The sequence below is a fragment of the Delphinus delphis genome, chromosome 10 (genome assembly GCF_949987515.2).
Source record: "Delphinus delphis chromosome 10, mDelDel1.2, whole genome shotgun sequence".
In the NCBI taxonomy this organism is placed as follows: domain Eukaryota; kingdom Metazoa; phylum Chordata; class Mammalia; order Artiodactyla; family Delphinidae; genus Delphinus; species Delphinus delphis.
This window is the reverse complement of record NC_082692.2, coordinates 97,968,088-97,993,820: the sequence shown is the minus strand read 5'-3', so window position 1 is coordinate 97,993,820 and position 25,733 is coordinate 97,968,088. Positions and strand designations below refer to the sequence as shown.

At 51.1% G+C, this 25,733-nt stretch overlaps 1 protein-coding gene across 2 annotated transcripts in view; it reads right to left on the bottom strand.

Annotated features, from left to right (window-relative positions):
• Nucleotides 1-264: 264 nt before the first annotated feature.
• SLC6A1 (solute carrier family 6 member 1) overlaps nucleotides 265-25,733 on the bottom strand; it is a 40,347-nt gene continuing 14,878 nt past the window's right edge. The window contains exons 2-16 of one of the 2 annotated variants that reach the window (XM_060021507.1): nucleotides 18,885-18,947; nucleotides 16,652-16,981; nucleotides 16,096-16,227; nucleotides 15,473-15,573; nucleotides 14,593-14,702; nucleotides 14,080-14,212; nucleotides 10,974-11,108; nucleotides 10,629-10,732; nucleotides 10,253-10,377; nucleotides 8,832-8,944; nucleotides 8,346-8,477; nucleotides 7,396-7,498; nucleotides 6,141-6,241; nucleotides 5,097-5,264; nucleotides 265-2,626 (exon numbers count right to left, since the gene is read on the bottom strand). In XM_060021507.1, coding sequence (XP_059877490.1) covers nucleotides 2,522-2,626; nucleotides 5,097-5,264; nucleotides 6,141-6,241; nucleotides 7,396-7,498; nucleotides 8,346-8,477; nucleotides 8,832-8,944; nucleotides 10,253-10,377; nucleotides 10,629-10,732; nucleotides 10,974-11,108; nucleotides 14,080-14,212; nucleotides 14,593-14,702; nucleotides 15,473-15,573; nucleotides 16,096-16,227; nucleotides 16,652-16,889 — 1,800 coding nt within the window. In that variant the 5' untranslated portion in view covers nucleotides 16,890-16,981; nucleotides 18,885-18,947 and the 3' untranslated portion in view covers nucleotides 265-2,521. The remainder of the gene's footprint in view (nucleotides 2,627-5,096; nucleotides 5,265-6,140; nucleotides 6,242-7,395; nucleotides 7,499-8,345; nucleotides 8,478-8,831; nucleotides 8,945-10,252; nucleotides 10,378-10,628; nucleotides 10,733-10,973; nucleotides 11,109-14,079; nucleotides 14,213-14,592; nucleotides 14,703-15,472; nucleotides 15,574-16,095; nucleotides 16,228-16,651; nucleotides 16,982-18,884; nucleotides 18,948-25,733) is intronic. The other variant, XM_060021508.1, reaches the window with a different exon arrangement.

The following is a 25,733-nucleotide window of genomic DNA, read 5'->3' as shown; positions in this document are numbered from 1 at the left end:
CTATTATCCTAGTTTTAGACCTTCATTTCGTTGACCACATTTAAGTTTCTTAGAAGAGTGAAAGCACCTCCCTTCGGTGGCTCAGAATCATTTTCTATCCACTCATTCCAAGACTTCTGGGGAAGTCCAGTTCCATGTCCCTGGATTTTGAGCCCAAATCTCTCTCTGTTGGGGAAAAATGTATTCTGTGTATCTCTCGCTGTTTTGATGAAAGAGGCTATTGTGACCCCCACCCCAAAGAACTGAAGGTCTGACATTGTATATCATAGAACCTTTATTATTTTTCCTCTATATTCTTAGAAACGTACATAACGCCCGTGCTCTAGTTATAACACCATTTATAGACATTTAAAATGCATCTTCATGTATAAATATTTTACATTTGGTCCATAGAACAGATAATTTTACTAAATAATACTGTAATATTTTTTAAAACAGGCTCTGTATATAGTTTGAATATGTATATATTACATATATTTTTTAATATAGAGATAGATTTACTTGGTGTTCTGAGAATAAATCCTTATTGCAAAAAAAAGCATATATGATAATACAATATCTTTCCCTCCCCAGGGCAAATACTAAAAAAAGTTACACATATTCACAGTTCTCACAGTAATTGTACGACACATAATATTGTGCTATATAAGTAGGTTTGGATGGAAATCAGTTAAGGGATTTCTTGCCAAACATCTCACTTAGATTTGATTACAAACATTAAATACGCTGCATTTGTCTTCGAAAGACTTGTTCTTAGTTTCAGAATGAAGAACAAAGAGAAAGTTAGAAGTCTTCCTGCCCTTATTCTAAAGGAATTCACACAAAGGATGGGGGCTGGGACCATGAGACACAGTGAAGGGTTCCTTTTGTTCTAAACCCTATAATTTAACAATACATATGCATTTTGATCCTGGATTCACCAGTTGGCATTTGGGATGCCTTAGTAATGAGACTATTTTACAGATGACTTCAGGAAAAGCTTTTAGATTTCCTACACAATATCAAATGAGACCCTATGTACCAAGCATGAGGATGAATGTACATATGTGTGCATTTATATGTGTACGCAGACTTTTTGTTTTTTCTCTACAAGAATGTGCTTAATATTCTGAGGGTAATACCTTATTGCAAGAACTGGTATGCTGGTCACTTTTGGACGAGGATGACAGATTAAAAAACCCACAGTCACAGTTATTTACCATAGTTATTAAGGATTAGTCGTAAAACACAACTCGTGAGTTAACTAGCTAAGGAGTACAGGGCACAACATACGATTTGCTACATGGGAACCCATGTTCCTGGCAAATGAGAAGCGCTGAGTTGCTGGAGCTTGCAAGAAACTGTCTTCACCCGATTTGCTGCCACCACTGTGGAGCCCAGTTCTGGAACGGAACAAATACTACTTCCCAACGAAGCAGCTTTAATCTCGGAAGCACTTGGCGGGGCAGGTCTGGATTAACACTAGCTCCTCATTTACTGGGCTGGCAGATCTTAGTGGCAGTGAGGAGATTCTCACCGGGGGACTTCAGGGAAGGGGAGAGGGCAGCAGCCTTGACTGGGGTTGCAGTGAGGGAGACGTTTTAAGAAGGAGACAGAAAGATCACTGGATCCACTTTGCCTCAAGGACAGAGCCTCACTTTGATTTCCTCTGCAACTGTTCTGTGCTCTGCAAAGCCGGGCAGCCTAGGAGAAACTGGGGCTCCTGATTAGGGAATTTCCCCAGCGGGATCTGAGGTCCCCGGAATGGTGATTAAAAAAATCAGTTGTGCTTGTGGCAGTTTTCCGAGGAGCAGCGCCCATCGGGAACGATCGCTGTTGGGCCAGGCGCAAGCAGAATGGCGTGGTGAGAAGCGGGGGTCGGGGGGGCCAGGAAAGCTTAGTGCACAGATGCTCATTCCGCCGGGCGGCAGGGAAACAGGACACTGGGCGGAGTGCTTGAGAAAGCAGTTCTGGGAATACCGAAGGGGCTGGGGGTTGTCAAGCTGCCTCGGGAAGGAGAAAACCAAAAAATGAAAGAGCTCTGCTGGCTCTCTGCTCTTAAGAGTGAGCTCTCCCTGGAAATGTCCATTATACAAAATGCCCTTTTCATGTGCACAGAGCAGTGTTCCGACGGAACCGAACTCCTGCCAAGTCCGAGATAACAGTCATGGGTTTCGGCAGTAAGAGAACAGTCAGGAATACAACTAAAAGCCAGGAGTGCGCGGCCTCTCCGCATCACACTCGCTGGCGGGATAAAAATGATCTATCACAGCGGCCACACAGGCCGACTGCTTGATGCTGATGGGGCCCAGATTCAAAAGGTCACCAGCCCGCACGTGCTGGAGCCATCGGGCATCTTCTTTGCCCACGGCGGGGCCCACGGGGGTGTGACTGTCCCCACCTCCCTCTCTTTGCATGGTGATGGTGTCTGGACTCGCCACTCGAGGTAGGTTGAGATAGACGGTATCTTCAGACATCAAGTGGTGGTCGTGTACAGCCAGGGTCGGGGTGAGAGTGTGGGTGGGCGAGCCGCCCTGCACCCCTAGATGTAGGCCTCTTTGCTGGCGGAGCCGCTGGCCTGCGGCTGCTCTGGGCCATTCTCAGGGCGGACAATGTCTTCGCTGGGCTGGATCATGACCTGGATGCGCTGTGGACAGCAGGAGGATTCAGGCTGGGAGGGAGGGGGGCTGGCCTCTCGTTGGCCCACCCTCTTCTCAAGTCTCCCCTGTTTGTTCTGCCTGCGAGGTGCTCCCAGGTGCCAGCCCCCTCCTGCACACCTTCCAAAGCTCCGCTGGGCCACACCCACTCCCTCTCACTTGGGTCCCTGCAGTAACTGCCCCCAGCCCTCCACTTCCATTCCTGCCCCTAATCCCCTTCATTCTACTCTCAACACCCCAGCCAGAGGGGGATCACATCCCTCTGCTCCTCAGGACCCCACGAGGGCTCCCATTTCACCAAAGTCCTACACGGCCCCACAGGATCTGGCGCCCATCACTGCAGACCTCAGTGTTCTCCCCTCAGCCCCTTGCTCTCTACACTGCAGCCACACTGGCCTCCTCACAAGCACCAAGCAAGCACCTGCCCCAGGGCCTTTGCACTTGCCGGACCCTCTCCAGGGACACCCCTTTCAGACAGTGACACAGCTCAGTCTCTGTCTCCTTAGGTCTTGGCTCAGCGTTATCTCCTCAGCGAGGCGTTGCCCAGCACCCCCTACACCCTCTTTCTCCATATTCCTCATCCCCATCAAATGTGACTTTATTTTGTTAATTGCTGATCTTCCTCTCTCAGAATGTAAGGTCCATGAGGGTAGGATTTTGCTCATGGCTGTGTCCCCAGCACTGACAATAGTGTCTGGCACATAGCAGGTGCTCAATGCATGTTTGCTAAAGGGGTGCAACCTCCCCACCTTCTCTGCACACCCGCCCTGCCATCCTGCCCCATCAGCACTGTCCTCAGACGAGTCTTCCCTTTCCCACCGCTGGGCCTTTGCACAGGCTGTGCTCCCTTCCACAAATGCACCCCTTCTGCCTCTCTGCCACTCTCAGACCTGACTACCTTTTGAGACACAGCAGCGAATCATGGTAAACAAAAGTGTTGGACCTGGAGTTGGAAGAAAGGGCTGTAAGGCCCCAGCTCTGCTAATACCTGACTGCAAGGGATGGGGAAGCAGTTTCCCCACCCGGCACCTCATGTGCTCTTTCTGTGAAGGGAGGAGGCTGGCCCAGCAACTCCAGGGGCTGCGCACAACACGCCACCCCTATGATGCAGACCTTACAGACCCTCCGTCTGGCTCTGAGTGTGTCTGGCAGGGACATCTTGGTGGGCAATAAGGCTGAGAGGCACAGATCTAGGTCCTCCCAGCTGTGGCCTTCCACCTCCTCAGTGAAATCTCCCCGGGCTACACTTACTTCATCAATGTCTCAGCACCTGGACCTCCAGCACTGCCTTGTTTCACTCAAGAATTCAATATAATTTAACAAAGAGCTGACGTGGACCTCACATATGTCAGTGGGTCCCTGCTGGGGGCAGCGTGCCTTACGTGAGGTCTAGAGTTAAGCTCTTAACACATCTGATCCCACCCTTACCTGCTCTGAAACCTCAATGGCTCCCCATTTGCCACTGGATAAACTCAGGATAAAGTCCAAAGTTCTTGTCCTGATTTTCAAAGCCCTTCATCATCTGGTCCAACCTTCTTACATTCCCAGCCTCATGTCTTATCACCTCCCTGCACCCCTCCCCACTCTACCCTCCAGCCTCACTGATCAGTTTATACCCCTGGGACTTCTCTCTGCTTCTACTTTTATTATTTATTTATTTTTTAAAAAATTGAAGTAGAGTTGATTTTATGTTAGCTTCATGTGTACAGCACAGTGATTTGGTTTTATATATATGTGTATATATATATATTCAAATTCTTCTTCCTTATAGGTTATTACAAAATATTAAGTATAGTTCCCTGTGTTATACTATGTCCTTGTTGTTTATCTATTTTATATATAGTAGTGTGTATATGGTTTTTTTTGTTGTTGTTGTTGATTTTTTTGCGGTATGCAGGCCTCTCACTGTTGTGGCCTCTCCCATTGCGGAGCACAGGCTCCGGACGCGCAGGCTCAGCGGCCATGGCTCACGGGCCCAGCCGCTCCGCGGCACGTGGGATCCTCCCGGACCGGGGCACGAACCCGTGTCCCCTGCATCCGCAGGTGGACTCTCAATCACTGCGCCACCAGGGAAGCCCAGTAGTGTGTATATGTTAATCTCAACCTCCTAATTTATCTCCCTTCGGTAACCATAAGTTTGTTTTCTATGCCTGTAAGTCTACATCTGTTCTGTAAATAACTTCATTTGTATCTTTTTCTTCCCCCCTGCTTCTACGTTTAAGTCTGGATAGTCCTTAGTTCTCTTCTTTGCTGTCCCCTCTTTAGGAAGCCTTCTCTAACCCTCTATAATGCAGGAGGATGTCTCCCTGGTTCACCCCAATCGTGACCTCTGACACTCTACTTTCACTGGCTATCAAGTTGTCTGTCTCCCCAAATAGACTGTGCTCCATGAGTGTAGGCGTGGTGCCCAACAGAGTGGGGAAGGGGCCCAGCGACAAGAAGGGTGAAGAAGGGACTTACCTGCTTCAGGGAGCCCTTTAAGGTGAGGAACATGTAGGCCATGTACCCCGGGATGAGGACCATGGAAGACAGGGCCATGAGCCAGCCCACACCCTGGCCCCACTTGGGAAAAACGTAGCTTCCCATGGTGAGAGGGGTCATCTGCACAGCACTGAAAATGAACACACCCTGGGGAGGGACAGGAAAGAGGAGGGAGGCAGGCAGTCACCCAGGCTGGACTGCCAAGGCCCCTCCCTAGACCCTGCAGCTGATAGGTCCACTGCCCTCTACCCCTGCCCTGGGGCTGACCCTCACAAGGGCCCAGCATCTTGGGAATCCTGCACCCAAGGCCACTGCTAGGACATAAGGTGCCTTTGTGTATAACAGAAGAAGCCACTGCTTCCGGGAGGACCAACAGAAAAAGGTGCCTTCTCAGTGGCAACCAATAGAAAAGGGCATCCCTTCTGGGAAAGCCAATACGAAGAAGGTGCCCCCTCTGGAAGGACCAATAGCAAAAGGTAGCTTCTCCGGGAGGACCAACAGAAAAGGGCATCCCTTCCTCCAGGTTAACCAGTTTGTCAAGCAGAACAAGGGTGGGAGGTCGCCCCGAGTCGGCCATTGGCTGAGTGTCCCTGTGCAGGACACAACATATGCAGTGGCCCAGCCTCACTGCAAGGACCTGGGCAGCCCCTCCCAGGCCTGCTCGTGCCTCGGCTTCCCCTTGCAGGAGGGAACGAGGGATGCTGAGGATAAGAGGCCTCCCCGAGTGACTGGTTTGGCTTCAGAATCAGGTTTGAGTGCAGCACCAGCCCACTGGGTGATGCTGGCTGGTGAGCCCCAGTACCGACAGCAGTCAAGTGGGGCAATAACGCCTACTGTGCTGATGTTTGAGGATGCTGCAGCGTGTCTGGTACCATGCAGGGCACAGAGTAGATGCTCAGCACAAATGAGAGAATAGTATTCCTAGGGAACAGAGGTCTGTGGGTCTCTTCCCCCTGCCTTTGGCTCCAGAAGTGTCTCTCTGGACCTGAGTCACCCCAGGGCCCGGTCTGGTCCTGCCCTTACCGCCACAATGATGGGGGTGAAGAAGGACCAGCAGAGCTTCCACCAGATGCAGGGCCTGGAGCCAACCATCTCTTGGATGTTGTCATAGAATCGGTTGACACCTGTGACAATTGGAGCAAGAGCAGGAGGGATGGGCGAGCCGTGAGGACTGCAGGTTCAAGGCCCCGACCTGCTGTTTTGTCACAGTGTGACCACGGGCAAGTCACCTAACCTCTCTGAGCCTCAGTTTCCTCATCTGTAACATGGGGCTAATGCTCTGGGGTGGGGGTGGGGGTCCTTATTAGCTAAGGATTCAATAACCAAATCCCCCAGCAAACGAGTTGTATGGGAGAGCAAGTCACCTGAATGTGAAAACATCCACCAACAAAAGGATGTACTTACAAAGAGCATCCCCGTCACTCTCAGTGTCCCTCCCACCCAACATCTCTCCCAGCCATTCCTTCAAAGCTTTGCTGGGCAGGGGTGGTTTTCCCTGCTGATCTGATGCATAAGCAACTGGTGATGGATTGCAAATTGCAAAGAAGAACTGCCAATCTTGCAAAAAAAACAAAACAAAAAAACCCACTGCAGATGTCCTGAAGTTCATGAGAGTGACACTGGGCACTGGGCACTGCTCAGATCATCAGCAAAGTCACTGACAGTGAGGACCTGACAGTGCTAGGCCAGTTAGAAAGCAAGAAGAAAATGATGAGGAAGGGTGAGGTGGCAGGACTACAAACAACATACACAGAATACCAAGGACCCAGAGGGACTCTGGAGAACACTTCTTCCAAAAACATCATCTTGCTGTGACAACCAAAGTGCCCGGAAGGACAGCCTTTTCACTATCACGCAGTTGGGTCAGGAAACTTAGCCCACAAAATCAACAAATAAAAATCATCATGTCCTACATTCTAAGATAGTGCATACTTTTAATTATAGCCTAGCTTTTAAAAATATTTAACTTTAGAACTTCTTTATAGTTTCAGTTTCCTTTTTCTCGATAAAATCTCAAAGAGGTCTTTTATGGCAAAATTTATGAAGAAATTTTGACTCCCATTTTCAATGAGTTTATTTAACTCTTCTTCTTATGGTATCTTCTAAACACGGGACGTCCTGTGCTAACTTCATCGAACTGCAGTGAGGACCGAATAAATTAATGTATGGAGAGGGCCTGGTGCTCAAGTCGTATTTACTGAATGATGACTGAAGAAAGGGATGAATGAATGAATGAACAAATGAACGAGGGAGGGAGGGAGGCGGGGTTGGTGCTTACCATAAAACCAGGAAATGGAGACACATTCAAAGAACACGAGGAACAGCAGGCTCATGCCACTGGCGGAGTAGTAATCAAAGAGTTTGAAGACGTAAATGCCCCCCTGCGAAAGCAAAAGAGGTGAGAGAGGGTCCACTTCCCCGGGGGACCAGTGCATTCAGTTCCCGGTCAACACAGGCTGTGTGGGTTGGGATTAGGCTACACTGCATCAAGAAGGCTTGAGGGTAGATGAGAGGAAGCACAGAGGTCTTTGCGACCCTGCAAGGATGTGGGCATGGACTCTGGGGAATGGGAAGAAAATGCCCAGGTGGCGGAGGGAAATGTCCCATTTCTGGGAGGGCTGGAGGGCAGAAAGAGGAGCTGGTCATCTGAGCCATCTGTTCACAATGTTAAACCAGTCATGTCTCTCTCCAGAAGCTCTTCCATAGTTTAAATAAGACTGTAATGTAATATATACAATGTAAAGAGATATAAAGTAAAATAAAATAAAATAAAATCCAAATGCCCACCTGGAAGGTCCTGCATGATCTGGCTCTGCAGCCACTACCTACTCCCCCACTCCCTCTGTCGCTACCACACTGGCCTTCTTTCTGTCCCTCAAGCTTGCCAAGCCCATTCCCACCCCAGGGCCTTTGCACCTGCTGTGCTTTCCTCCCCTAGCTAGATCTTCCCCTGGCTGACTCTTCCTCGCCATGTGAGTTTCAGCTGAAAGGTCACTTCCTCAGAGGGACTGCCCTGACTACTCTGTCCAAGGCACCGTCCTTCCCACCCCTGCTGTTCATTCTCTGTCCCACTATCCTCTGTTCTTCATGGCATTTAATGATCTAGTTTGCATGTCAGTCTTGTCCACCAAAATGAAAGGTGGGATGGGACAAGGCTGGGGCATAGAGGGCCTGGGAGTGGCCCCGGGCAGGCAGCAGCAGAGGTGTGCCAGGTGCTGACGCGCTCACCTGGGTGATGTTAGACAGGCCGATCAGGTAGGAGACGATGCAGACGGCGGCAATGAAGAGCTCCCTGCGGTTGCGGAGCAGCCTGGGGTACTCATCCACCAGGGCAGTGATGAAGCCTTCCACGGTGCAGAACTGCGGGGGGCGGAGGTCAGCCACCCCAGGCAGCCCCAGCCCCACCCACCCAAAGCCTCACCCTGTGGGGACGGCAGGGCCAGGGGAACCCTGGGTTCCAGGCCTGACTCTCCCTCTGCCTCCCTCTGTGACCTCAGGAGAATCCCTTCCCCCTGGGCCTCAGTTTCCCCATCTGGAAAATGCGGAAGGTAGCTGAGCTGATCCCTGAAGTGTCATGTGGTAGAACATCCCGTGGGTTTGAAACTCTTGGCCAGCTTCTAGGGGGCCTAAGACAATGGGCTCCTCTCCCTGCTTGGTCCTGGACCAGTGAGGCTGGGTGGGGGCTCCTCAAGGCGCCAGGGAGGGTAACCTCACCTGGCTGTCAATGCCCAGCATGAGCAGCATGGAGAAGAACAGGATGGCCCAGAGAGGAGAGATGGGCAGCTGTGTCACCGCCTCCGGATATGCCAGGAACGCCAGCCCAGGGCCTGTGGCAGGAAGGGCAGAAGAGGAAAAAATACAAGGCGCTGAGCCCCTGCGGCATCCCCAGCGCACCCACTTCCTGAGCTTTATTTCATCTCATCTTCAGAGGAAACGTTTCAGTGAGTGTTATCAGCCTCCCTTTCCAGACAAGGAAACAGTTGGGGGGAGGGGCTGAGGAAGGGGGAGGCAGGAGGCTACAGAGTTGGGTCCAGAGGCAAGGGGACCAGTGAGATAAGAGGAGGGACTGCAGTGACCTGGCCAGCGGCGGGGACTGGGGACAGTGCTGGCACAGACAGGGGACCGGATGGAGAGATACTCAGGAGGCAGAGTGGGCAGGTCCTGGTTTTGGTTGGTTTGCGAGGGAAGGGGAGGGAAGACAAAGGAAGGGTCCAGGATGATGCTGGGGGCCTGGCCTGGGCACTAGACACTGGAACCCTTTGCTACGATGGGAGAACAGGGTAGGAGAAGGCTTGATGAGTTTGGGACACTGTGAGTGTCTGGGGGTGGGTATTCAGGAGATCAGGGAAAACAGTGGAAGAAAGAAGAGACTGTAACCCCTCTGGGGTCTGGCTCTGGAAAGGGGGTTGGCTGGGAAGTTCCAGAGAAATGAGATGCTGCGCTGCCCGTGCAGGGGAGAGCAAGCCCTTGGAGGGGAATGTTCCTTTCCACACGACACGCCCAGCTCCCCACGACAGAGAAGGGACAGGTCACATTGCCTCCCTGAGCCTCTGCTGAGCACATAGTGGGTCCCCCGCGTTTGAGCAGGGAAGGGGGTGTGTCTGGGGCTGTCCTTGGACCCTGTGGCATGGATGACTGTGTGGAGAGCAGAGTGGGCACAGCCCAGTCGGTGAGAACCTTTTTGGAACTGGGACAAAAGCACCGATGCGGGCGCTTTGAGTCACGATGGTGAAGGTGTCTGGGTTGGACCGAAGTTGATATCCCAGGGGACAAGAGTAGGTCTGCTCCCCCCAGATGTCCAGGATCGTGCTGGAGGTGCCAGAATGGCCTGGCTTTGCAACCAGCCAGGTCTGGGGTCAACTCCAGTCCTACCACCTTTGAGCTCTGTTAATTTGGGTAGGTGACCTTGGTGAGTCTCGGTTTCCTCACCTATGACATAAGGATAACAAGAGCACTGACCCCATGGTGTTGGGAAGATTCAGGGACACTGTCCATGTAAATGCTCAGGGCACTGCTGGCAGGTAGGGACACTCAACGCCAGCGAGCCACGGTGGTGATGACGGTGACAGCGATGAAGATGTACAAAGTCCGCGGGGTTAGCCCCTCCCCCCAGCCCTCCCCAGTGCGGTGCTGACCTGAGGCCGCCACATCAGCAATGGACCTCTTGGTGACATGGGCCATGAAGCCCACGATGGAGAAGATAACAAATCCTGCGAACATGCTGGTGCAGGAATTGATGCAGCAGACGATGATGGAGTCCCTGCAGAGAGGGAGGGATGGGGTCAGGAAGGGTGGGGCTGGCGGGAAGGTGAGCTAGTGGGCCGTGGTTATCAAGGGGCGAGGCGGAGTAGGGTACCTGTGAGCCGAGCTACTGGTGTGCCCCTCCCCCCGCCTCCCCCGGAAGGGGTGGAACCGGAAGGAGTGGCCAGAAGGTTTTGGCTCAGAGATGGGTGGAGTTGACAGGCCAAGGGAGGGGCGTGCTCTCGGAGGGGCGTGGCCGCGGGGAAGCACCTGTAGACGTTGTTGTGGAAAGAGTTGTAGCTGCCGAGAGCGATCAGGGATCCCAGGCCCAGCCCATAGGAGAAAAAGATCTGGGTAGCCGCATCCAGCCACACCTATAGGCAGAATGATTAAAAAAAAAAAAAAAACGTCAAAGTCATAATCATAGCCCGGAACGCCCCAGGGCCTTTCACACGTGCTAACCAGCTCTACCAGGCAGCAACCCCAGTTCACAAACGCGGGTCCCTCCGAGAGGTGCGATAACTTATCCTAAAGGTGGTAAACGATGGCTCAGGACTCAGATGTGCTCTTATCCCAGCGGGGGGCGCTCCAGGACCAGGTTGGGAGGTTGCTCACCTCAGAGTCCGACAGCTTGCGGAAGTTGGGCGTGATGTAGAAGAGGATGCCCTCCTTGGCCCCGGGGAGCGTCACTCCGCGGAAGAACAGGATGATCAGCATGATGTAGGGATACGTGGCAGAGAAGTAGACCACCTGGGAGGAAAGGGGGCGAAGGGTTACGCCCCTTCCAGCGCACCCATGCTCTCCTTAACCACTTTACCTACATCCCTACCTGTTGTGGCTCTGGGCTTGGTTCCAATTCATCTTCCTCCAGGAAGCCTTCCTGGATTCCTAACCTGCTCCTCTTGGCCACTTTTCTGAAGCTGCTCCTTGGTGTCTGAATCAACCAGCTCAGCACCCATTTTTTCCCCTTTCCCTACCCTTCCTATTTTTTTATTTTTATTTAAAGTATTCAAATAATATATGTGGTGACAAGGAAATTTTTAAATTACATATGAATACACACACAAATTAGAGTTCCTTTCAACAGCCCGTAGAATACAAGTTACATGAGGGACAGGACTTGTCGTGTTCACTTCTCTGTTTTCCCAGTGCCTAGAACAGTCCATGGTATATAGTAGACACTCAGTAACTGCCTGACAGATACATAAGTGCATGGATGTTAATATTTTAATATTCTCTTTTGAGACTTTCCTTTGCATATATGATTACATTTTCTGACAAATGAGGTGCAAATTATATACTTGCCTTTTCATTTAACATGTTTAAAGTTAAAAAACACAGTACGTACAGCTTTGTTTCTTGTTTCGTTTACTGAATGCTGTTTTACTGTCTCATACACTGTGATTTTTAATTATACAAAACAGTCCCTCAGGAGGTCCCACCACCCTTTTTAAAATTTCCCCTACTGTTATCCGTTCAGGTTATTTCCAATTTTATGTGAGTCTCAATACTACTACACCAGACACCCTGTAGATAAAACTTTGTCTACAAAATTATTATACTATTCTCGAGAAAAATTCTTAGAAGTGGAATTACTGAGTGAAAAGGAATAAACTTCTCAAGGCTTTTTGATCCACATTGCCTAATTACCTCCCAGAAACTGAACTTCGTCCAGTACTACAGACAGTGCCTTTCCCACAAAGGGGCCAGCACTGAGGATAATCACCTTACAAATTACTTTAAATTGATAATCAAGAGACTGACGTCACTGTCTGAAATGGCATTTCTTTGCTCACCAGTGTGAAAGAGCAATTTTCAAGGTCAGTAACCTCTGTACCTCCAAGTCTGCTGTGCCCCTACTTCCCGGTCAGCATAAATTATTCTCTGGGTTAGTCTCATCTCCCTGACGACTCTGAGACTCTTCAGGCTTAGGAAAGGCAGCCACGATCCAGCAGAAAAAACACTGTACTTGGAATTAGGAAAAGGGGATTTAAAACCATCTGTGTCACCTACAAGCTGTGTGACACTGGGTCAATTTCTCATCCTCTCTGAACCTAGCTTTTTCTTGTCTGGGTACAATCAACCTTTTTGCTCAGACAGGTTGGGTGTATGAGGACATACAACATGCTTAATCCATGTCATCTATGTCTTGCTCTTCACTGGGTCTTTGGCATGGAGCCAGGTATACAGTAGGAGCTCAGTAAATGCTCATTGATAGACTGGTTGACTCACTCAAAAGATGCAGTGAGAGGGGCTCTACTCTCTGTCCCCAAGAAGTAGTCGGTCTCCTAAGGCAGCAGGAACTTTAGGTACCACCCACAACCCACAAATAATTATAATAGACATCATGTATTGAGTGCCGACTGTGTGCTAGGCATACGCTCTACATTCCATGCAGACTGATTATCTCAGTCTTTGAGACAACCCTGTAAGGCACTAATACTGTGACCATTTAGCAGATGAGGAAACTGAGGCTCGGAAAAGTGAAGTGACTTGCCCAAGTGCACACAGCTAGGGCCCAGGGGACTGACATTCAAATTCAGCTCTGTCTCCGCCAAAGCCCTTGGGCCCTACATTCTTCCGCTGCCTGAAGTTGGGCTGGGAGACACCTGTGCCCTCCTCCTGCTCACCTAGCCTAGGGACAAAGCAGAGATGTTTGACAGCGGCCTTGGTTCTGAGAACCCGGTGGATCCGAAGGTCCCACCTGACCGCAGTTGGGCACCTTCTCGTTAGCTGGGTCCGTGCCCAAGTGTGTAATTCACTAAGGTTCTGTTTTGCTCGATTCAGCTTCTTGGGCAGTCTGGACCTCCCTGTCTGAGCCGGATTCAGTTCAATTCCTTTCTTTCTCTTACTTGCTCTAAGACCTCAGACAATACCCTTGCCCTGTGAGTTTCCTTCCGGTCCAGGCCAGTGAGAGACTTGGCCATCTTCTGTCCCCAGACTCCTGGGATGGGGCTTGAAAACAGAAAGAGGTGGGGGTGAGGCCAGTCCCCACCTCACCCCCGATCTGATTGGCAATTTAATCCCCAGGTGTCCCCAGGCTGGACATCCCAGCTTGGCACGGCTCTGCCTTTGCCAAAAACAAAAACAATAACAACTCCTCTTGCTAGCTTCTGATTTCTTCACAAAATCAGCAGCTCATTTGATTCACATAACAAACCAATGGATAAGCGGTTATTGGTCCTATTTTACAGAAGAGGACACTGGGTTTCAGAGAGGCAAAGCGATTTGTTCCAGGTCACACAGCCACATAAATGGCCAAGATGGGTCAGAACCGTTTGAACACAGGGCCTGAGTATTTAACCACGAACCAATCCATCTCTATTACCTCCTCAAAGGCCGGGATGTAACTGTGCTCACCTCTGGATCACCTGCACCTAGAACAAAGCTTGGAACAGAGTAGATCTCAGGGATGGTTTGTCAAATGGTCCAGGAACCACATTTGCCCTCCGCTTTGCAATGGTTCTGTCTGGCCCAGGGGAATCTCGATCTCAAGGGATTCACCATGAGCCTGGCACTGCACTAACAGCATGACTTGCAGTATTTCCTTTAATCCTTTTATTCCTATTTTACAGGAAAGGAAACTGAGGCACAGAGAGATGAAGGCACCTGCTTAAGTCAAAGCTGGATGGGGTTCCTGGGAGCTATTGACTCCTCACCCAGAGCAGAGATCCCTTTGTAGACCCATCCCCCTTGGGTCCCCACTGTGCACACCTCTTACCTTTCCAGTCCAGCCAACACCCTTCCAGATACAGAAATACACAAGGATCCAGGCGATGGCCAGGGTGATGGCCAAAGGCCAGCGGATTTGACCTGGCTTATCCAGCCCGTCTGTCATCTGATGCATGTTGCGCCTGGTGGAACATCGGAGGGAGGACAAAGTTACGTGGGGCTGGCGGGGGCGCCCAGGGCGTGATGGTGCTGACAGCTGTGATCACTGGGCTCCAAGAGCTGGGTGGGGGCCACGGGTCCCTTACACTAATCGGGAGAAAGTACTATTTGCTCAAGGGACCTGCCAGTGACTTAGTTCTGCCACCATGGCCGCTCACCTGGATGTCTGCAGAGGCCTCTCAGCAGGACCACCCCCCTTCACTTCTGCTCTGTCCCCACTCCAGCCCCTTCTAATGTCTGATCACGTCACTTTCCTGCTTAAAATCTTGCAGTGAAAGCTCGCTGTTGTTCTCACTGGCCTTGAGTGATACGCCACCGCCCCCAGGGATAACCCCGCACTCACTCCCAGAACTCCACCACGGCGCTGGTCATGGTGCTGGTGTTGACGATGCTGTAGTTGGAGAAGCAGCGGTCTGTGTTCCAGGGGTTGTCACACTGTTTCCATGGCAGCGTCTGCAAAGACACAGCGGCACAGATAAACCACATAAGACCCCAAGAGCTGGCCCCAGTGGCCCCAGCACATCCCGCACATCCTCACAGTCCTCTGAGCCTGCTCACAGCCATTACCGCACCTCCCATTCCCAACAGCTCCAGATGCAGGTCATGTTGTGAGCCCCATTTTAGAGATCAGAGAGGGGCAGCAACTTGCTCAAGACCACACAGCTCCTACATGTCAGGGCTGAAATTTGAACCTCAGCCTTTTCACTCTGAAAACCAGCTCTCCGAGCTGTACCGAAAGGTCTCCTGTGTCCACCCTGGGGCCACTTCCCAGCTACGTGACCTTGGGTAAGTAACCATGCCCGTCTGAGCCTGTGCACGATGAAGTTAACAGTGAACACTTACAGTGTTTGTTCTTTGCTGGGTATGGTTCTAAGCACTTTACACATATTACTCCTTAATCCTCACACAACCGTATGAGGTGAGGTGAGTTTTACCTTAAGCCCCATTTTATAAATGAGGGCACTGTGGCTCAGAGAGGTTAAGTCTCTTTCCTGAAGCGGCACAGTTGGTATAGACTAGGGTCAGGATTTGAACCCAGGCTGTCTGGGTCTATATAACATGGGCGAATGGTGCTATGACGAGGACACAAGGGCTACTGAAGGCAAACCACGCCCGCTACCCGGAGGAATGGCCCTGTCGGCAGAACGGTGGTCCCAGTAGAGGGAGGGTGGGGTCTGGGTCTGCCTCCTTCTGGGGGGCGGGTGTTCCAAGGGGCCACTCACTGTGGTGAAGGAATTGTACAGGTAGTAGATGGCCCAAGAGATGATGACAATGTAGTAGATGTTCAGCCAGAACGACAGCACAGCAGCGGCAAGGCCCACACCTGGGACCAGACACATCATCACGACCTTCATTTAATACAGTAAGAATCATAACCATCCCAGCTCCTGTCATCGTTGTCATTTTCCAGGACATCTACAGTGTCACTGGAACTTGGAGAGAAGCAGGGACTTGGCTAAGGTCACACACACATGGCAAGTGAGGGAGCCAGGACTTGCGTCTGGGGCCCAGCACAGGCTGGTTGCAGGGCGGACCGGGGCCTTGGCTTGCCAGGCAAGCACGACCCTGCACGTGTCCACCCGAGTGTCCGTCAGGCACTGAGCAAGGAAGCAGAGGAAGTCGCGCTCAGCCCCTGCTGGGGAAATGAGCTCAAGGGGCAGGGCAGGCTGACGTGCGTGCGGGGCCTCTGGACTGGGTCCTCCTCTGACCAGCATTGCCATGGGTCACCTGGCCCCTGCAAGGGCTCCCCGCTGCTCAGACGTGACCCAACAGCTCCCTCTGTCCAGGGCCCGGAGCTGTGGGCAGGAGCACGACCACAACCCACAGCTCCACTCTGCACACTCACCCTTGAACATGGGGGCCAGCTTCCACACCCCCAGGCCCCCGATGGACGTGTACTGGCCCAGGGAGCACTCCAGCAGGAAGAGCGGGACCCCCGCAAAGATGAGCGTCAAGAAGTAGGGGATCAGGAAGGCCCCTGCGGGGTCGAGAAGAGAGATGCTCGTGGCCTTGAGCTTTTAGAAACCCGGTCGGTCAGAGAGAGCATCACAGCGGGGCGTTCTGGGGTCCCTGCCACGATTTCATTATATTCTACCTTAAAAGCAGCCCCCGAAGCCAAAGTGAGGCCCGAGGACGTCCTTTGCTCAAGACCCATGCCCTGCACTTTGCAGAATGAAGACGGGACCTTTCGGGCATCATTAACAGAGGACTACTGCCCTTTGGGAATCCTTTGGAAAAGGACAAGAAGCAGAAGTGGGGCCTGGCACTCCCATTGGAGTCTTTAGGGGACCCATTTCCCCAAGGTCACCCCAGAAAATGCCTAAGCAGGACACTCTCCGTGTGTGTGTGTGTGTCGGGGGGGGGGTGCAGACCCAGCAGGAGGTCACCAGGCCAGCACCTACCGCCACCGTTTTTCCCGCAGAGATATGGGAACCTCCAGACATTGCCCAGCCCGATGGCGTAGCCCACGCAGGACATGAGGAAGTCGAAGCGGCCCTTCCATGTGTCCCGGTCTGGAAGGTCCGCCGCCTTTTTCTGCACCTTGACCACCAGCGTTTTGGGCTTGTCATTGGCCACGGGGACCTCGCTGACCTCCGTGGAGATCTGCCCATCGGCCACCTTGCTGCCATTGGTCGCCATGTCTCGGAGTTTGGACGCAGGGGTCCTGGCAGACGGACGTGCGATGTCAGCCCTGGTCTACGTGGACAGCAGTTTTGCGGCTCAAGGTCACCCTAGGAGAACAGAGGGATAGGGTGACAGGCACTGAAGGTGTTAAGATCCTGGAGTCGCCCCAAAATAACAAAACAAAATAACCCACAAACCAAGGGACGAAGAGGGCTCTCCCTCTTTTTCCTGCCAGCTCCTGCCCCAGGAGGAAGGAAGATGCCTTTTGCTTCCAAAGTCAGCATGTGAGAATGTGGTCTTGATGTCTCCTGGGCTAGCATCAACGCTGGCCATCTGTGTCACGTGCCCTCCGTTACATGTCCATGTCAGAGAGTAGCCCCAGGCAACCAAAATTCCAAACAGAAGTATTATGTGCACTTAACCTTTGCCTCCCAGGATGCAGTTGGGAGATTTTCCATTCGCTGAGGCCATAATAGCCAAGGCAGGGTAAGCAATGCAGGATTTTCCTGTGAGGCTGAATAGGGAGGTTTCCTGGCTGCAGCGGTAGGTGAAGGCGGTATGTGAGCACAGACTCTGATCATGATCAAAGTCCTCTTTGCCACTTTGGAGCTGTGTGACTTTGAGTAAGCTTCTTAACCTCTCTGGGCCTCACTCTCCCTATCTTTTAATTTGAGGATGATCGTAGTGGACCCCTTACCGGGCTGTTGTTCTTCACTTAGTGAGCACCCAGTGGCTGCAAACAGTGAGGACCTGCTACTAATTCACCAGCAGCCCCCAAGCCTGGCTGTGTTTCCAAGTCATTTAGGAAGCTCTACAAAGACACAGGTCCCCAGGTCCCTCCCCAGATGTGCCACATCAGAATCTCTAGGAGACAGCCCCAGATCTATACTTTTTTTTTTTTTACATCTTTATCTGAGTATAATTGCTTTACAATGGTGTGTTAGTTTCTGCTTTGTAACAAAGTGAATCAGTTATACATATACATATTTTCCCATATCTCTTCCCTCTTGCGTCTCCCTCCCTCCCACCCTCCCTATCCCACCCCTCTAGGTGGTCACAAAGCACTGAGCTGATCTCCCTGTGCTATGCGGCTGCTTCCCACTAGCTATCTATTTTACGTTTGGTAGTGTATATATGTCCATGCCACTCTCTCGCTTTGTCCCAGCTTACCCTTCCCCCCGCCCCCATATCCTCAAGTCCATTCTCTAGTAGGTCTGTGTCTTTATTCCTGTCTTACCCCTAGGTTCTTCAGGACATTTTTTTTTCTTAAATTCCATATTATATGTGTTAGCATACGGTATTTGTCTTTCTCCTTCTGACTTACTTCACTCTGTATGACAGACCCTAGGTCCATCCACCTCATCACAAATAGCTCAATTTCGTTTCTTTTTATGGCTGAGTAATATTCCATCGTATATATGTGCCACAAATAGAACTACCATATGACCCAGCAATCCCACTACTGGGCATATACCCTGAGAAAACTGTAATTCAAAAAGAGTCATGTACCAAAATGTTCATTGCAGCTCTAATTACAATAGCCAGGAGATGGAAACATCATCAATGAACGGATCTATACTTTTAACAAATCCCGATAAAGGAGATTCTTAGGCCGGGAGCCCAGCCCAGCCCTCAGGCAAGGAAGGACTACCAGCTTGGATGACCTCTCTGACCCTCGGTCTCCCCCAGATGTTCTACCTACATTCTGTACCCTTCTTACCTCTTTAGTTGCAGAGGCAGCATGGGGTAGAAGACAGCATATGACACTGGATCAGACCTGTCCTGGATTCAAATCTCCAGTCCACCTTTTACCAGCAGAGTGACCCTAAGTACTACTCTTGATTTCTCTGGCCTCAGTTTTTCCACCTATAAAATGGGGAGGGGGGATCCTATCTGGCTTGTAGAATTATGGCCAAAATAAACTTTAATGGCTGCGAGGGTGCTTTTCACCCAAATGGTTCAGAAAAGAACTCCATAGATGGTTGTTTTGATTTTGGTTGTTGATGTTACCTGACGGTTTTCTGTGCTGGGTCAGCTCCAGAGCAGCTCCCTCTGCAACCCCTGGGTGAGAGCCTGCAAAGCAGAGGACAGGAGGGACGTTGAACGGACAGACGGGCTGATAGTAGCCCTGGGCAGAGAGCAGCAGGGGTGCAGGAAGCCTGCCAGCATCTGAGCTGCAGATGGGCCCCATGGAGCCACCCAGCAGGGGTGACCACAGCATGTGCACACAGCAAGATGCCAGTCCCCGGCGCTGGGAACGTGCAGGAGTGGGCTTGCTGCCCTCGGGACAGTAGTGGGGGTGGGCATGAGGGTGACGTGAGGAAGACATTCCATAATTTTACCAGAAGGAAAAGAGAAATCAAGAGAGGGGCTGCAGCTCTGCAGGGCCCCGTGGGGAGCCAATGAATGCAGCAGATATTTTTCTCCATCCTCCATCCAAACTTGCAGAAGTGTTGCCAAAGACCATGTACGAATATGGGAGAGAGTGAAGAAAGTAGGTTTCAAAACAGTTCATTTAGTGTGACCCCATTTTTGCCCCATCCCCCCAAAACTGTTCATTAAAAAAAAAAATCAAAACCTAAAACACCAGAAGGATATACCCTAAGACATTCACATTCACAGTGAGTAGTTTCTAAGTGAGTTGTATTTTCTTCTTTGTTCTTTTCTGGATTTCTATAATGTTCCACATTTTTTTAAAAAAATTAAAATACCAGAATAAACTTATGGAACCCTCAGAGCAAACGGAGCACGTGAGCACTGGCCAGTGGGCTCTCAGTTGTAGGAGCTGAGCCAAAGCAACGTGTGGTGTGGGCCTGGCCCTGTCCCAGCGGCCCCTCCCCTCAGCTCTGCCCCACCTGGGGGCACCCTGTTTGCTGTGCACTCATCCCCCCACCACATGCAGTCCCCGTTACCAAACTCCACTGTCTCTTCCTAGAGTTCACAGAGAACCAGACCACCTTCAGATAATCCAAACTTTACCGCCAACCCTGCTTCTTGTTCTCAAGGATGGTCTCAGATGCCCATCTAAATCCTGGCCTGAGCAGGGGAACATCAGAGGGAACTCCAGACTCGGGTGGGGTGACTGCCTCCTAGCATCAGGAATGGCAGGAGGCAGCCGATTCTATGTCCACCAGGGAATCTTGGGGACAGAGCAGCCTCAGGAAAGTGGGGAGAGGCTAAAGCAGCCCCTCTTTTGGGGGAGGAAGGGTCAACCATTAACTGTTAAGACAATGATGCCCTTAACTGTCTCCACAATTTAAACTTACAGGTATTAGCCTCCATATTTGTTCAAAATGATCCAACCACTTTGCACCAGGGCTGGTCACCTGACCCCGGCAAGTCAATCGAGCCTCCTTCCCTGGGAATCCGGCGCGGGGCCGAGAAAGAAGGCAGTCTCTCCAGCGACTTGGGAACTCTGAGGCGGCCATCTTTTGCCCACCTTGTCCTCAGAGCAGCAGAGAGAGTTGGTGTGCTGAGGAGGGAGGAAATCAGAGATCAAACGACAAAGAGAGGGTCTTCAAGGCATTCTACTCTGCGGTTCCAGGCTTTCTTAAGACTGGCTACCTTCCTGCTCTCGGAGTTTGCAAAGCATCCCCATGGTTGTAAAACAAATTCCCCATTTTTGCAGGTTGGGTCCGGGGTTCCTGCTACAATCCTGAATCTCTGCACACACCCCTGTGTCCTGGAGGAACAGCAACTTCTGGGCTTCATTCTGGGTTTACTTGTTGATTCTCAGGGAGACTCAAATCAAACCAAACTCTAAAATCTACTGGGCTTTGGAAACTGGTGTGTGCCCTGGGCCACAGGATCATCTGATGCCATTCAGAGAGAGAGGTAGAAAGATGGCAGGGCGTGTTGAACCAGGTGGAACGGGGTGTGTATATCCTTTGCGGGAACCGTTCAAGGCTGAAGGAGGAGAGCTCCGGGTCACCAGGAAGTTTATTCCATCGTCTTCTCCATGAGTATACTGAAGCCCTCCGGAGAGATCAAAGAGGGCGGCTGCTCCAGAGAACTCACAACGAGGAAGACATATGTGCAGTTTCCAGAACTAGGGCACGTATACAGATTCAGCCAAATGTCTGCAACTTCCCCATGAAGAGCCGTATAAGCATACGTGCAGTTTTCCAGGATCAAGAATGTAAAGCCAGGAATTAGTATAAATGATGCTTCTTTGAGGAATCAGACTGAGAAGGCCCTTCCTGCAAGGACCAGCCCAGGCCTAAATCAGACAGACCTTCGCTCCCTCCGATGCTTATGTTGGGCGAATTACGTCACCTCTTTGATCCTCATCTGTAAAATGGGGGGAAAATAATGCCTCCCTCCAAGGCTTGTGGGAAGATTAAATGAGACATGCCTGTAAAGCATGGGAAAGAACACCCGGCTCATAGCGAGGGTGCAGGGAGTTTCAGCCGTTATCATCGTTGTGATTGCTGCCATCTGTGTGCGGATCGTGGCTCTTAATCTCGTGTTCTCAGCTTCCCAGAAGGCCACAGAGATGATGATGATGTAACAACCATAACTGTAATAAGAATAGCAGCTAACATTTATTGAGGGCTTATTATTCAGGCCCTGGAGCGACTTTCAGCATTTTCAGAAGCCAGATATAAATCAATCTTTTAGTCATCATGGGGAATACTAGCTAATAAAAATGTCAAGCCCTTTGCTTTGGGCTGTCTTTATACCAGCTCAGAGCGGTCTAGCTGATCACCTTGGGCCAGTCAGAAGCCAGCAGTGGTACCTTTGTGTGTTTGGTTAATAAGAAAAAGTATTGTTCTGTAGTAAATAAAATCTGGTAAGAAAAGAAATTCCAAAACATCTCAGCGATGGGAGGAAAATGATAAAAGGCCCCCATTAGTGAAAAAGCCTGGGACCCGGTGCTAACCCAGAGCGGCTCCAGGAAGCGGCCTCATTCACGCACTGCTCAGGTAACTTTAGTTCCTGACCTGGCTGGTTCACCTGTCGCCCCCTCCCCCATGAAGAACGGCACACAGAAAGCACAGGCACATGCATGTTCATGGCAAGGGAACCCACTGTCTTTCTAGAAAATTAATGATCTCTGAAGCAGAAGCAACCTTTTCACCAGTGTTACTCTCTCTTTCCTGAAACTGGCACCCGTGCTCTGCAGTGCCGGCGCCGCTCGGGGTCAGAGGATGGCTCTGCGGGTCGGTGGCAGGGAGGCCCCACCTCTCTTTCCTCTTCCTCCTTTATCTGCTGGCGGAGCTGGTGGAAGGAGAGGCCTCACCACCTCAAGATTTGAAGCATGTTTCCAAGGACTTCTTCCAGAGTCTCCCCGTTCTTCCTCGTCAGGTGGCAATATTCTGCAGACCAAGAATCCAGTCGTTCACGTGCCAACATTCACTGAACTCCACCAAAGCAACGTTCTAAATGGTACAGTTAATGTGAGACCACAAGCGACAAGTACTCTGTATTCACTCACCTTCACACCTTCATTCATTCAACAAGCATTTACTGAGCTCGTTCCAAGAGCTGAATTGGCGATGGGACAGTTGTTCCAAGCGTTTTGCATTCTGAACTACACACTGGTCACCAGAGTTTGAACCAGTGATCTAACAGGTGCCGGCAGAAAGATCCTATTTTGTAACTACATACTGAGAGCCTAATGTGTGCACGGAGCTGGGCTGGATGGTTAGGTGGCAAGGATTAATAAGACAAGGTTCCTGACCTTGACAAGGTCACAGGCTTTAAAGAGAAATAGCTCTGCTACAGTTATTCATAATACTCTGTGATAAGTGCTACAAGACCGTATGAATCAGACAGGCCTAGAAGGAATGATTTAATTCAGCCAGAGAAGGTATTCCAGATGAAGGGACGTTTGAGCTGGGTTTTGAAGGTTGCATAGGTGTTCATAGGCTCAAAAAGAGGGAAAGGGCATCCCAAGTAGAGGGAAACACATGAACAAAGGTAGGGAGGTTTGAAGCTAGGAAGTTTAGTTTGCGAAGGGACTCAAAAGCCAGGCTAGGGAACTTAGGGACCAACTGCAGGGATGGGACAGGGGTGACAATGTGGTCAAGTTCATATTATAGAAGAAGACTCACTCAGGGAGGCTCTGGGGAGGATGGAGTTAGAGAAAGAGATTCGAGACAGGAAGATGCTAAAGATGTTCCCATGATGCCCCATCCTTCCTCAATGAGCACCATCGATAAAAATGGGGCCAAAGCAAACAGGAAGAATATGTCTGCCAATCCCTGAATGAGGAAATGCTTTGTAAGGAAAAGAAAACATGTGGAGTTTGGAAGCTCTAGATCAGGAGTGGCAACACGGGTCAACATTGGCCCTTGGGCTTGCTTTATTTGGCCTGAACAAAATTTTTTTTCAGTTTGACTTAGAAGCCAGAAATGTGATGCTCTAGAATACAGCATTTTAACGAGAGGCAACAGCAAGTGCAAAGGCCCTGAGGCAGGAATACGTTTGGCATGTTTTGCGAGATGGCATGGAGGCCAGGGTCGTGGGAGTCCCAGGGCAGGAGGGGACAGATCTAGTTAGAGGCAGGCAGGGGCTAGATCATGCAAAGTCTCAGAGACCACGGCAAGGAGCTCAGATTTTATTCTAAAGGGGAACGGAGAAAGTGGAGCGTTTAAGTGGTGGTGGTGGCCTGACTTACGTTTATGAGTCTCACCCTGGCTGCCCAGAAGAGGCTGCCCAAGAGCAAGGGTGGAAGCAGGCAGGCTCCTTAAGAGCTGAGAGTCCACGCGAGGGATGATGGTGACCTGAACAGTGGCAGCCAGGCCAGAGATGGTGAGGAGTGGACGGGGATCTATTTTGGAGGTGGGGCCCCGCAAACCTTGCTGGAGGATTGGCTGTCAGCAGCCCAGCCCTAGGCCAGATGGCAGGCTGGGGGAGGGGAGCATGTGGCAGCTGCCTTGGACAATCCCCCTCTGTCCTACTGCACCAGCGGGATGGGTGGCTGCGTGGGGTAGGGACCTGGGCAGAGGCAGAAAGGCCAAGGCCTAGTCTCAGGCTGTCATTGTCTAGGGCCAGGGCTGGGCCCAGAACCCACTGGGAGCGAGTGGGGCACCGGGAAGAGCCAGAGGTGGGGAGGGGGGGCAGCAGGCCGGGAGGGGGCCGCTCTCTCCCATGCCGCTGTGCGCACTCCTGCTTTATTTCGCTCCCGTTCTGTAATTACAGAAATTACAGAGCCTTGCTTCAGACTGCAATCACTCTACTCCCTTTTCTTTCTTTTTGAAACTCTGCGGTTCAAGAAAAAAATTAATATTGGGTTTGGCAGCATGCCAAGGGGAAACAATACAGTTTATTCTCTCCTTTAGGGAGAAATGCTAGGCTCAGTCCACTGGACAAGGCTTTACTGAGCGTCTGTTGTGCACCCAGACCCACGCCAGCTCCTACCAAGGGAGAAGAGCCAGCATTTATTGAGCGCCTGTTGTGTGCCAGGCATTTCACAGGTGCTACGTCATCCAGTCCTCCTCCCATCCCTAGAAGCCAGGGGCTATTTCACCCATCTGACAGATGGGGAAACTAAGGCTTGCCAGCCTGAGGCTACTGTAAAGGAGTCTCACATGGCTCAGCGATCCAGAGCCTTGCTACGCAACGTGTGGTTCTCCGTGGGCAGCATCAGCATCACTGGCAGCCTGTCGGAAATGCAGAGTCCTAGGCCCCACTCCAGACCCACAGAATCAGAAGCTGCACTTTAACAAGGTCCCAGGGATTCAGGTGCACACGGCAGCTTCAGAGGCGGTAGGTTATGGGTGACCCTGATTATTTCACGGAGCTTGATTCAAATCCCTGCGTGACCGGGGGCTAGATATTTAGCTTGCTCGAGCCTCAGTTTCCTTGTCTGCAAATATAGACCCGTACACTTCATAGGATTGTTGTGAAACTCTGAAGTGAGATAATGCATGGAATGAGACCAGGGAAAGCAGAGGGCCTGGCACACAGGAAGCACTCAATAAATAGCAGCTTAGATTGCCATTCAAAGAGATGAATGGCCACGGAAGTGCTTTGTAATCGAAAAACGCCATACAAATGTGAGGACCAATTAATAGCTGATGATCCAGTGCGGAAGGGTAGAGGGAGGGTGGACTGTGCAGGTGGAGGGCTGGTGCTGTGGGCGGTCCTTGCCACGGACTGCCCTGGAGGTCCGTGACGGCTCCCTGGAGAAGGTGCTCTGGTGGAGAAGGTGCTCTGATGGAGAAGGGGCAGCTCGAGAGGATCTCCAAGGCCTCAGGGCTTAGGCCTCAGAGGCCTGAACCCAGTCTGGCGGTGAGGAGTCAGTCTTTGCCAGGGTGCAAGCTGCAGGCTAAATGGATGGCTGCAGGTCCAGGCGTTAGGCTCTCATCCTTGGACCAGTGGGGCTTGGGGCCAGGACCAAGGCAGCCTCCTTCCTGGTTCAAGTCTGTTCCATGCCACACGGTACACCTGGCCTATAACAACAGTCTACAGATGGAAAAGAAGGCCCAGAAAGGGCTGGTGGCTGGTCCAGGGTCACATAGCACACGAGTCATATGACCCTTACAGACCCCCACCACCCCAAATCTCAGCCCCCTGCACACTCTTACTTAAGACACGAAGGAAAAAGCTTCACATCTAGGTGCAAAGCCCTCCGCTGGTTCAACAAACCCGAGAGGTAATCTGCAGCCCCAGGCGCATTCCCCAGTATTAAGTGTTGAATGCCTCTTCTCTACAACATCCCAGTGTGACTTTCATGTAAGTTACATATTTTCCCAAACTGTCTGTTCTAACAGGAAATGAGGCCAATGGTCACCACTTTACACAGGCCCAGGGCTAGATTTAGATTTTCTAGCCCTTGGCCAGCAAATGCTAAATACAGTGAAGCTAAAATGATTATTCGTCCCAGTTTGCAGATAATGGTACTGGGGCTCA